This window comes from Jaculus jaculus, chromosome 16, assembly GCF_020740685.1.
Source record: "Jaculus jaculus isolate mJacJac1 chromosome 16, mJacJac1.mat.Y.cur, whole genome shotgun sequence".
In the NCBI taxonomy this organism is placed as follows: domain Eukaryota; kingdom Metazoa; phylum Chordata; class Mammalia; order Rodentia; family Dipodidae; genus Jaculus; species Jaculus jaculus.
Genome location: NC_059117.1, coordinates 57595454 through 57607863, shown reverse-complemented (window position 1 = coordinate 57607863; position 12410 = coordinate 57595454). Strand labels below are relative to the sequence as shown.

The window sequence follows — 12410 nt, the reverse complement described above, 5'->3', positions numbered from 1 at the left end:
ATTTTTAAAATAAAAGAAAAGACTAAAGAAACATCAAGTTGCCACTTGTCCAGCATGCCCCCAGTGGCAATGCTTATTAAGAGTCATGGTGCTCTTGTGGGAGCAAGGCATCCTACAAGAGAACCCCAGCCCCTCCCTTTCAGAAGGGCAGAGGCAGGAAGGAGGGTCCCACATACTCTGTGGGAGGCTAGGTGCATAGAAAGGACAGCTGGCACCTGTGCCGCCCAGCAGCCGGTCTGAACCAGGAGAGAATTCTCGTGTCCTGCTCCTCTGGGTGGGGATGCCTCCTATGAACGAGGCTCAAGTCTGGACTACTGGGAGCTGGCTGTTTTGATCTAGCTCTTGTCGTGACGCCACGGGGTTGTGCAAAGTCTGGAACAGTGAGGGCATTAGGACCAGGAGCGAGGCGCACGCTTGGCTCCGGCTGTGTCTGGCAGAGGGCTCTCGCTGAGCAGAGCTATGTGTGAAAGGAAATCAGGCACTGCCTGCCGCCTGTACATCTGTTGATCTGACCTGGCTTAAAGCGTCCACAGAAGGACAGCTGTCAGCTCTGCTTGGCTGAGCCCTGGCAGCTCACCCCAGACCCCCTGTAGCGGCCTGACCATTCATGCAAAGGGGGGAAGAAACACAGGATTAAGCACCTGAACAGAATGGACTCCTTTTTTTTTTTTTCCCCAAGGAGAAAAACAGAGTGAAAGGGGAGCAAGAGATGCATCTGTGAATGGCCCGTGAGTGGGTTTGCAACTAAAGAAAATCACTCAGAAAGGACCTTGGGTGACCCTGGGATCCTGTGGCTTTCTGATTATAAGTGACAACAGCAGGTCCAATGTCAGTTGGGATAGAAGGAGAAGGTGACTGGAGAAAACCCTTCCAGATGGAGCAAACAGCCCAGGTCCTATGGCAAGCTTGAAGGAGCAAACTTGAGCATGACCTGTTGCGCTGGCGAGCGGCGGCACCATGCTCCTGCGGAAGAGACACAGGCATGGGACGTGCAGGCTTCGCTTCCTTCTGCTCTGCCTGACCCTGGGGTGCGTCCTGATGATGGTGGCCGTGTTACATCCTTCCCCCGCCGCCCTGCCCCAGGCTGTCACAGCCCAGGCCAGCAAGCACAGCCCCGATGCTGGGCACCGCCCGGACTTTGAGGACTCCCAGGAGTGGGTCCTCGAGGCTGAGGATGAAGGAGAGGAGTACAGCTTCCTGGAGGATCTGCCACCTCTTGTCTCCCTGAGGGAGGACCAGCTGTTGGTGGCCGTTGCCTCCCCCAGGGGCAGGAGGAATCAGAGCCAGGGCAGGAGAGGGGGCAGCTACCAGCTCCTCAAGCATCCAAGTAAGAGGAAGGGTGAGGAGGTCCCAGAGAGGGGCTGGGGGACCCAAGAGGATGACGGGGAGGTATCAGAAGAGGAGCCAACCCTGCTCAGCTTGGACTCGCAAGCCCTCAACGAGGCGCTCAGCGCCCACCTCCCCCTCTGGAGGGTCCTGCCAGAGGTGCGGCACCCGCTGTAAGTAAGACCCCCTTCTTCCTCTTCTCTGGTCTGGGCACGGCAAAGTGGAGCATGCCCACTTTCTATATTCTGCCTCTCCTGTCCTCAGGCCAGTGTTCCTCAATCTGTGGAACCTGGGGCCAGCAGAGCCAGCCTCGATGATGAGAACACTTGCTAGAAATACAGATTCCTAGGCCCCCATCTCTGATCTGTTGAATCAGAATCACCAGACTCATGGATCTGTAATTAACACGCCCCTCCAATTGAGAGCCACTGTCCCGGAGACCAGACAGTGAGGACCTTTCACTTCACTGTTCTCTTGACTGTTCGGGGTTCTAGTCCTGTGTCTGGGTCATTAGATCACACCACTTCATCAGGGAGGTGGGAGCGGAAGCTGTCCCATTCTCACGCTCTGACTCCAGTGCGTGTTCACATCAGGTTTATTATTAGTATCCGCCTTTATTTTGGCTCCAACAGGCAAGTGCCAAGTTGTAATGAACATTTATGTAGATCTTGCCATGCACCTGGTTTTAATCTAAGAACTCTCTGTGTACACCACGAACCCTGTAAAGTCCCCTTCAGGACGGGTGGCTAGTGTAACATCAAGCCTGGTTCAGGAAGCATGACTATAAGGCAGAGGTCCAGCGGCTTGCCCCATCATCCCACAGCTCCTGGATGTCAAAGCAGGAGTTTGAATTCAGACGTTTAAGCTCCAGTCTGCTCGAGTCACTGCAACAGACAAAGGGAATAGTATATTATTGGTGTACCCAAGAGCTAGACCACCTCACTGGCAACAGCTTACTCTGCAGGATGGCAGCCAACCCAGGGGACATGCTGGGAGGTGTGTGATATGCAGATCTGTTCCCAGGAAAGTATTGGGCTCTGACATCCCCACAACCCTCCCTCACCATGGCAGCCATGGGGCGGGACAAGGGACTGCTTACATCCAGGAGCAATGCAGCTGCTAAGCAGGGATGGTCTAGCTTCCTCTTTTATGAGCTAAGTCTCGTCCCACAACCCAGAGAACTTTCTGGAAAGCAAACACCCCTGAGAGGACATGTTGCTGTGAGCAGAACCACCACTCCTCAGACCCCTGGTCTCCTCTTAATCTGGCTTCTCAGCCACTCACGTGCAGAGGTGTGCAAATGTAGTGTGAGCATTTGGGAGTGCATGTATTCACCTCTCATAGTCCCAACCTTGCTCCGCTTACTTCAGCTCTTCAAAAGCTCTGCTCAGGGGCTGGAGAAATGCCTCAGTGGTTAAGGTGCTTGACTGCAACACGTCTAAGGACCAGGGTTCAATTCCCCAGTGCCCATGTCAAGCCAGATGTACAAAGTCGCACATGTGTCTGGAGTTCCTTGGCAGTGGCTAGAGGCCCTAGCATGCCCATACTCTCTGCCTCTCTTATATCTCTGCTTGCAAATAAATAAGTAAAAGTATTTTTTTAAACAAAGTTCTGTTCAGGAAATGCCCGCCCCATTCCAGTTTCAGTCTCCATCTGAACCCAGGGCCCTTAGCATAACTACAGCTAAACAAACGGGTCATTGATGTATTCATTTGTCTAGAGCCTGGGCTTCCCCCAGCCATGCTGCGGCCCCACCACAGATATCAGAACCCAGTGTGCATCGAGCATCCTGGCATCTGGTTGACGGCTGGATGAAGGAATCGCTTTCACATTCTTTCCATGCATTTGTCCTTTGGCTGAGAGCAAGAGTGAATATCCTCGTGAAACATGGGCTCAAACAAGAGTCTCTGGCTTCCCAAGGGATATGTGTGGCTGTGTGTCTCCACACTACTTTGCAGAATGCATATGTGTGGGTGAATTGCACATATGTGCTTGTGCATGCATTGTGTTATGTGAGCACCGGGCCGTGATTTTATTCTCATGGGATATGTTTGTGTGTGTGTCAGTATGTGTGTTGTATGTGCTGCGCGTGTGTTAGAAGCATGCTGTGTGGGCGACATGTGCGTGTGTGTTTTGCATTTGTTATGAACTGCATGGGTGTGCTGTGGGTGAGGTACAAAGCGGCTGAGTTTATGACACGTGTGCACATACTGTGAAAGGTGTGCATATGTATGGCATGTACTGTGCATGTGGTGTGCTGTGCAAGAGCGTGCGCATCATGTGTTATGATGCACTGTTGGCTCACATGCATTTATGACTGTTGCATGTCCGTATTGTATGTGATATGTTGCACGTGTCATGCATGTTGCATAGTGTGCATGTGTGTGAGGTGTGGAACAGATAGGTACGTTTTATGCCGGGTGTGTTTGATGTAAACGTGTGGGTGAGCTTCGTGGGTACGTCTTCCATCCGGGAGAATCTCGGCTTGCCCAGGACTTTTCATATTATCTGGAAAGCAACCTGAGGCAAAGCTAAATCACAGTTGAACTTTCCATCCGCGTTCGCCAGGCTTCTCGTGGCCATCCACTCCGTGTCGAAGTGGGCAGCGCCCTCTGCTGGCCCCCACCGATGATTGCAGCCCAAGCCGTAGCCTCCAGACTTGCCTGCCCAGCCCCCCTGAAAGGCGCCTTGCTTTGTAGCCCGAGTTCCTGCAAAGCCAGACACAGCCCCCATCTTCCTCCAAGGGTCCAGGGTGACAGCCCTCTCCTCTCACTCTTTTAAAACTTAGTGGGGGGCTGAAGAGATGGCTTAGCCGTTAAGGCACTTGCCTGTGAAGTGTACCCCTAACCAAGGTTTGATTCCCCAGAGCCCACTTATGTCAGGTACACAGGGTGGCACATACGTCTGAAATTCGTTTGCAGTGGCTGGAGACCCTGGCGCGCCCATTCTCTTCCTCTATCCTTCCCTCCTTTCTCTCATAAGTAAATAGATAAATAAGTGGTGGAAATACAAGACATGAAAGACACAGCCATGTATTCAGCCTCCGCTGTGTGGGGCCCGGCCCGGCTGCTCAACCGCCAGGGCGAGGAGAAAACCAGCGCATCGAGGGCCTCTGCCTCTGATGTATTGAAACCCATACTCCACTCTCTCACGCCTCAAAGTTCCCTGCAATTCTATCTTTGACTGCTAACCCAGACAAGCCCTTCTGACCCCAATCCCTGCACCCAACCTCCCACACCCACAATGGCCTCTTATGGGTCCCCTTGCCTAGGTTCCAGGTCTCCTGTAGGAGATCAGTTTGAATAGAGGACATGAGAGGCAAGCTGCTAATAATGAAAGACTGAAAAAAAGGAACATGAAAGGAGCCAAAAGACAGTTCCCAGGGCACCTAGCTGTAATCCCAGCATGCAGGAGGCCAAAGGTAGGAGGACTGTGGATTTAAAACCAGCCTGGGCTACTTAGTGAGCGAGACCTTGTAAACATATAAAAAAGGCTGAGAAAAGAGAAGTACAAACCCTCTTAACTATGTGAGACCAGATGTGGGCACATCACACGGACTGACAGTAGTTCAAGTTTACCCCTCTTAAAGTTGTCAGAGGCTGGAGAGATGGCGCAGCAGTTAAGGCATTAGTTTACAAAGCCTGACAGATTGGGTTCAGTTCCCCAGTACCCATATAAAGCCAGATGCATAAAGTAGCACACGTGGGCTGGAGAGATGGCTTAGCGGTTAAGCACTTGCCTGTGAAGCCTAAGGACCCCGGTTCGAGGCTCGATTCCCCAGGACCCATGTTAGCCAGATGCACAAGGGGGCACATGTGTCTGGAATTCATTTGCAGTGGCTGGAAGCCCTGGCACGCCCATTCTCTCTTTCTCTCTCTCTCTCTCTCTCTGCCTCCTTCTCTGTCCGTCTCTCTCAAATAAACAACAAAAAATAAAAATAAATAAAAAAATAAAGTGGCACATGCATCTGGAGTTCATTTGCAGTGGCAAGAGGCCATTCTCTCTCTCTCTCGCTCGCTCCCCTCTCCTCTCTCTCTCTCTACATATATATATGTATATATATATATACACCCCCATATGCAGCTCTCCCTCTCTCCACATATATATATATATATATATATATATATATATATATATATATATATATATAATATATGGGGGAGGGGAGAACACTCTGCCTGAGCTAGAAGCAGCAGACTCCTGTTCTGCTCTCCTCAAAAACCTCTTCTGAGAGAAAGAAGCCCAGGGCCAGCATCATAGGGGCAATGGAAGCTATGCTCCCTGTCTCTTTACAGGACATCCCCCACTCACTGGGATGGCTATGCTGTGGGAAGGGCACACATCTGCATCAAATTAACAGCCACAATAAGGTGAAGGGCTATCGTACTTGGTGCCAACTCACAGGAGACCCGAGAAGGCTTTCTAGTACTGCGTTTGCATCATGGCCTAGACATGGTCTTGTGCCATTGTTCCTGACGTAAATGTGTGATGCGTGTGATGCTTCTTGGCTGTAGTAGAAAGTAGAGGGATAAGAATTTAGTCATTCTTTGTTTTAAATTTTTTGAAATTCTTTATTTGATAAAGAGAGAGAAGGAAAGAGCATGGACGCACCAGAGCCTCTAGCACTACAAATGAACTCCAGATGCACACGCCACCTTGTGCATCTGGCATTACATGTGTACTGGAGAATTGAACTTGGGTCTTTAGGCTTTCCAGGCAAGCACCTTAATTGTTGAGCCATCTCTCCAGCCCTAACTAGTTATTCTTGAATTTATTTTTACAATAAACCAAATTTTATCTTCAAATCCAAAAAAAATTCAGAAGAATTAGCCCCAAATAATTATAAGCTTATGTATTACACCTGGGGATCTAATGTGTCAAATCACAAGCTAATTGGAGATCAGCTCAATTTTTAAATACATTTTGTTAGAAAATTCATGCTTGAAAACAGAACTAAAGTTGCTCATTTCATTGTAATGTGTGTTGAAATTAATTCCAGATGAACTCAAAAATGTGTTATAAAAATAATTTTTAAGCCAGGTGTGGTGGTGCACACCTTTAATCCCAGCACTTGGGTGGCAGAGGTAGGAGGATCGCCGTGAGTTCGAGGGCACCCTGAGATTACCTAGTGAATTCCAGGTTAGCCTGGGACAGAATGAAACCCTACCTTAGGAAAAATAACAATAATAATAATTTTTAAAATGCAAAAATAAATAAATAAAGTGAAGGGCTGTTGGGAGAGAAAACCAGGACCCGAGGCACAATTAGGTTGACCCTGAGCTTCTGTCAACAAAGGTGTAGGGCATGCGAGCAAATCTGGGGCATTTGGTCTTTCTCAGCACTGATGGCTTTCAAAACTCTTCCAGAACCTTCTTTCTTTGGATCTTCCTGCTTCCGGGTTGGAACCAGGGATTCTGTGATCAAAGATTCTCCCGAAGCAAGTGGCCATGCATCTCAAAGTCTGGGACAGGGTTCGGCCACTTGGCACCCTAGCTCCCAGAGGCTTACTAAAGTGTAGATTCTGAGTCTCACCTACTAGCAACGAGGCATTATTGCTAATCCAAAGAGAGCTTGAGAACCATTGGCCTGAACTGGGCTCTTCAAATGTTAACATGCGTGTGAGTCACTGAGGCAGCCGGTTAATAGGCAGGGTTGTATTGGGAAGGTCAAGGGTGTTGTGCTGGGTGTTAAGCTCCCAGCTGGGACTAGCTGACCCTGCTTTTGAGCAGCAAGGGACTGTGCGCACCCAGTTCCCCCACAGTGCCTGTTGAGACATGGAGGTTTGCAGCCTCTCAATGGTGACTCTATAGTTGTGGGTATTTGGAATTTTGAAAAGCTGGTGTAACACAGATCAGGAAAATACTAACTTAGGAAGTACATGGAGTGGTTGGAAGCAGTCAAGGCACTTGCCTGCAAAGCCGAACAACCCAGGTTTGATTCCCCAGTACACCTAGAGTTTGTTTGCAGTAGCTAGAGGCCTCGGAGCACCCATTCTGTCTGTCCCTCTTCCCTCTCTCTCTCTTTCTCCTTGCAAATAAATAAATCAAAAAAAAAGCAAGCAAGAAAGAAAATACATGGAGAGGTGGTTTCCTTCAGGAAGGTTCCTCATGTGAGGCAGAACTGGGACTGCCAAATCAGCAAGAAAGATGAAAAGAAATATAGACTCGCTGTGACCCCGGGGTGGGGGGTTGTGCTGAAACCCCAGTGCCTGGTCAGCTACGGCCAGCTCTATGCTTCTTGCTCAAAGCACTTACACTTGCGTTAAACATGAGTCACATCAACCGTGTTTCCTGGCTCATAAGGCTACAAGAGGACCCACTCGTGTGCTCATAGAATAGACTTGGAGTCAGATCTCGGCACCTGCTCTGGTTGTGTGACTTGATGCACATCTGACCCAGTTGTCAAAAATGGGATGGTAAGAATGTGCTTGCACAAGGCTATAGAGAAAATGAGATAAAATGTGTGGTGATTCCCCTCCATGTCACAGCCTTCAGTAAGGATCCTAGATATGAGTTGGAAAGGAGAAAAGATGTCACCTCACTGTCCTTTCTGTAGTGAAGAACTATTCTCTGTCCTTGGAGGCTACTAAGTCATCACGAAAATGATGGTGCACTGGAATTATCTGGACAGCTGGACAGAGCACTCATGTCAGACCTCACTTCAGGGATATTTATTTGGTTCTGACCACGAAGGACTTTAAAAGCCCACAGGTGGCTGTGACATACAGTCAAGGCTGCCCTGACCCTGAGATCCTCAGCCTTGACAGCCAGTGAGGTGCTGGGAAGGGGTCTCTTCCCCTTCCTGCCAGAGGCCACTGAGCCACGGGCAAGGCAGGGAAGCGCTTTGATGGCAACTGTACTGGCTGTCCAACACGGAGGACTGTGGCCATCCACGGGATCCATCTGGTCCGTGTGAAACCTCCCAGATGACTCCTGCCTCCTCTTGTTGGTGCTGCCGGCTTGGCCTGAGAGAGAAGGGAGAGGAAGAGAGGGGAGAGAAGGAGGAGGAAAAGGAGAAAGAGAAGGAAAAGGAGGAGAGGGAAAGAGAGAGGAAGAGGGAGAAAGAGAAAGGAGGAGATAGAGAAAGGAGAAGGAAGAGGAGAAGAGGGATGGAAGGAGGGAGAGAGAAAGAGGAGAAAAAAAGAGGGAGAGAAAGAGAAGGAAGAAGGAGAGAGAGGGAGGGAGAGGAGAGGCATGGAGGGAGAGAGGGAAAAGAGGAAAAAGAAAGAGGAGGAGATGGAGGGAGGGCAAGAGAGAAAGAAAGAAGGAGAAAGAGGAAGGAAGAGGAGAGACATGGAGGGAAGGAAGGAGGAGAAAGGGAGAGGAGGAGAGAGAGAAAGAGAAAAAGAAAGAAGGAGGAGAGGGAGGGAGAGAAAAAGAAAGAGAAAGGAGGGGGAGGAGGAGGGAGGACAGGTGACCGGGCCTCCATCAGCCTGAGATGAAGGAAAGAAAAGGCTTCAGCTCAGCTTCGCTCAGCTTCTCCCCCGGCTGAAGAAGACGAAACCAGCCGGGGTCAGTAGAGCCACGTTGTGCCAGGAACCGCTGTCACAGGCTCCCAGGCGCATGAGGCCCCGGCGAGCCGCACCTGCTCGCTCATCCCCCTCTGCAGGACAGTCATCTGCGAGCAAAGGCACTGGAGGCGGCCTGGGCGGGAGGGCCTTGCTCAGGGCGCCTATGAGGGTCCGATCGGAGGTCAGCCTGCGCCTTGCTCTAATTCCCCGATGGGGACCTGAGCCCAGTGGCATCTACCCCAGTGCCCTCAGATGAGGTGCCCAGAACTGCAGCAACACTCAGACCTGTGAAATGAACTCTGTCTCTCTTTCTTTGCTATTATTATTAATTTTGGGGAGAGAGGGTTTCAAGGTAGGGTCTTGTTCTAGCCTATGCTCACTTGGAATTCACTATGTAGTCTCAGGCTGGCCTCAAACTCACAGTGATCCTCCTACCTCTGCCTGGGATTAAAGGCATGAACCACCACGCCCAGCCTGAGGTCTCTATTTTACCAAGACCCCTGGGGCATTCATCCTGTCATTAAAGTTAGATGCTGGGACCTAGCTCAACGATAAGGTGTTTGCCTAAGGTTCATTTCCCCAGTACTTCTGGTGGGCTTTAAGGAACTCTGATGAGTCTCAAACCAGATCAACAAGACACAACTCACTAGAACTCACCCTCTGAGTGATTCTAGCATGTGGCCAGGCCAAAAACCTCTCATGAGATCCTCTTAGGTTTAAAGGAGAGACATGCTTGTGTTCTTTTGGGTGCTGGGCTTGATGCAGGGACATGGGGTGTGCTTGAGAGCAATGGAGCCCTTCCTGCCTCTTGGGGAACTCCTTTAAGGAGGAAGCGATAAGAAAAGACCAGGCCCTTCTGCCATTTAGGAAAAAAGAGATAAGGATCCTTACATATTTTTAATGTATTTTAAAAATGTTTTTATTTTACTTTATTTTATTTTTCTTACAAAGAGAATGAGGCAGAGAAAGAGAGAATGTCACAGTAGGGATTTTAGCCACTGCAAACGAACTCTAGATGCATGTACCACCATGTGCATCAGGCTTATGTGGGTTCTGGTGAATCAAACCTAGGTACTTAGGCTTTGCAGGCAAGCTCCTTAACAGCTAAACCATCTCTCTAGTCCATATACTTAAAAAAAAAACATTCTTATTTATTTATTTGAGAGAGAGAGAGAGAGGCAGACAGAGTGAGTATGGGTGAGACAGGACCTCCAGCCACTGCAGACAAACTTGGAACGCATGTGCCACTCTGCATCTGGCTTTATGTGGGTACTGGGGAGTCAAATTCAGGCTACCAGGTTTTGCAAGCAAGTGCCTGTAATGGCTGAGCCATCTCTCTAGCCCCTCAAGGATTTTCTTTTAGATTACGTTCAGGGGCTCTGCTCACCCTCAACTACCTCAGGCTTACGCAGACCTATAGCGAGGACGTGAGGCGTGTGGACAAGACTAGAGGCCTCACAGGTGAGGGACCCACAGTCTATCTGGGGTTTTGCTTTCCCAGTACCTGCCCAATTGCTGTACCCAGTGTCAACTTACCACTGGCAGCCCCGGACCCCTCCTCAGGCTGTGACACGGGGCCCAGTGGCTTCATCATGAATTCAGAAATCCTTACTGGGTTTTGGGGAGCTACTGGGTTGGGAGGGCCATACAGCCGGAGTGTGGACTACACAGTGAGTGAGGGGCGGCTGGGGTCCCCTCCTACAGTACCCTGCTTTCTTCCCTGCAGGTGTCTACAGCAGCCCCCTTCCAGCGGCCTGCCCACGGCCAGTGTCATCCTCTGCTTCCATGAAGAAGCCTGGTCCACGCTCCTGAGAACAGTGCATAGCATCCTCGACACGGTGCCCAGGGCCTTGCTGAAGGAACTCATCCTTGTGGACGACCTCAGCCAGCAAGGTAGCTACGTGCTGGCTCCAGACTCCCTAGGAGGGGCTGACCTGGTGGGGGGGGTGCAGAGATTCGGGTTCGGGGTCAGGGAGGACCTCATGGCAAATATGGATTCAAGACTCCCCAGATGCACAGCTCCAGAGGCAGAGGGAATTTAGTCTCTGAAGTAAGTAACTGATGACCTGGGGGATGGTCATGTATGCTCTCCCCTGTGGTCTGTTGCTCAGGCCCCAATCGCCACACACTCAGCCTCTTCCCAAGATGCCCTGCAGAGTCACAAGACGGTGGCTGTTGTTTGAGTGCTAAGAGACTCCTGGGCGCATGCCTGCCTACTGTCCAGATGGGGACCAGAGAAGGGAATTGACCAGAATGGTGACAGTAAGGCAGAGTCAGGCCTGAGCTCAGACTGTAGAAGGTGCTTGAATTCTTCTGACAGGAAGTTCATGACAGGGAGTAGATGAGAGGAAGGCAGAGACAGAGAGACCCCTGCCTGCTGCCTCCCACGTCAGCAGGTCTCAAACTTCAGCTGCATAGAGTGCCCCCCCCCCCCCCGTGAACTAAAATGATGACTGCCATTGGGCTGGTGACGTGGTCCTGTTATCCCAGCTACTTGGAAGGCTGAGGCAGGAGGATACCGGCATTGTGATACCTAATCTCAAAATCAAAAACAATGTAAAAGGACTGGGGAAGTAGCTCCGTGGTAGAGTGTTTGCTCAGTATGCACCAGACCCTGTATTCAATCACAAATTTTTGTTGTTGTTTTTTTTTTCTCTCTTTTTGTTTTTTTGTTTTTTTCGAGATAGGGTCTCACTGTAGCCCAGACTGACTTGGAATTCACTATGTAGTCTCAGGGTGGCCTCGAATTTACCTCTGCCTCCCAAGTGCTGGGATTAAAGGCGTGTGCCACCATGCCCGGCCCTTTTATTCTTTTGAGGAAGGGTCTCACTCTAATCCAGGCTCACCTGGAATTCACTCTGTAGTCCCAATCCTGAGTGCTGGGATTAAAAGCATGCACTGCCACATCTGGCAACAAAAACACTTAATGCCTGATCTCACTCCAGGGTCTTTGGATTTGGATTGGGTCCTGGCATTTGCATGTCTAACAAGAAGCCAGGTAAGGGGGTGCTGTTGGTCCATGAACCAAACTTTGAGAACCGATGCTCTGGTGTTTGACTTGGAGTCACTTGCCCTCTATCCTAGCTCAACTCAGTGACCTCTGGCAACCCCTCTGGCTTCATGGAAAGAGGTCTATAAAGCCCCTTTCTTTACTATTGTATAGTTATTTACTTATTCTTTAGAAAGAGAGAGAGGAAGAGAGAGGATGGGCAAGTCATGGCCTCTAGTCACTGCAAATGAACTCCAAACGCCTGTGCCACCATGTGTATCTGGCTTAGGTGGGTCCTGGGGAATCAAACCTGGGTTCTTTGTCTTCATAGGCAAGCACCTTAACTACTAAGCCATCTCTCCAGCCCTATAGAACACCTTTCTAAAAGGACTAGGATGAGGAAGGGAATGAAGCCTCTGTTAGTGCTCTTTGAGATTTTTTTGGGCAAGATTTGGCTCAGCCTGGCCCTAGAAGAAGGTCAGACCAAGTGGAGGCCCTGGGAATATATGATGCTTCTGAGGCCCCTGCAGCTGGGCACTAGGTAGGGCTGGCAGACAAGCTGGCTGGTAAAAGTGCCAGAGACTA

The 12410-nt window shown here is 50.1% G+C and overlaps 1 protein-coding gene across 1 annotated transcript in view; it reads left to right on the top strand.

The window, feature by feature from the left end:
* The first annotated feature begins 296 nt into the window (after positions 1-296).
* The window catches only part of Galnt15 (polypeptide N-acetylgalactosaminyltransferase 15), a 33853-nt gene continuing 21739 nt past the window's right edge, over positions 297-12410 (top strand). Inside the window, exons 1-2 of the mRNA XM_004661321.2 lie at positions 297-1499; positions 10563-10729. Of these exons, the coding sequence (XP_004661378.2) occupies positions 958-1499; positions 10563-10729 (709 nt within the window). The 5' untranslated portion in view covers positions 297-957. The remainder of the gene's footprint in view (positions 1500-10562; positions 10730-12410) is intronic.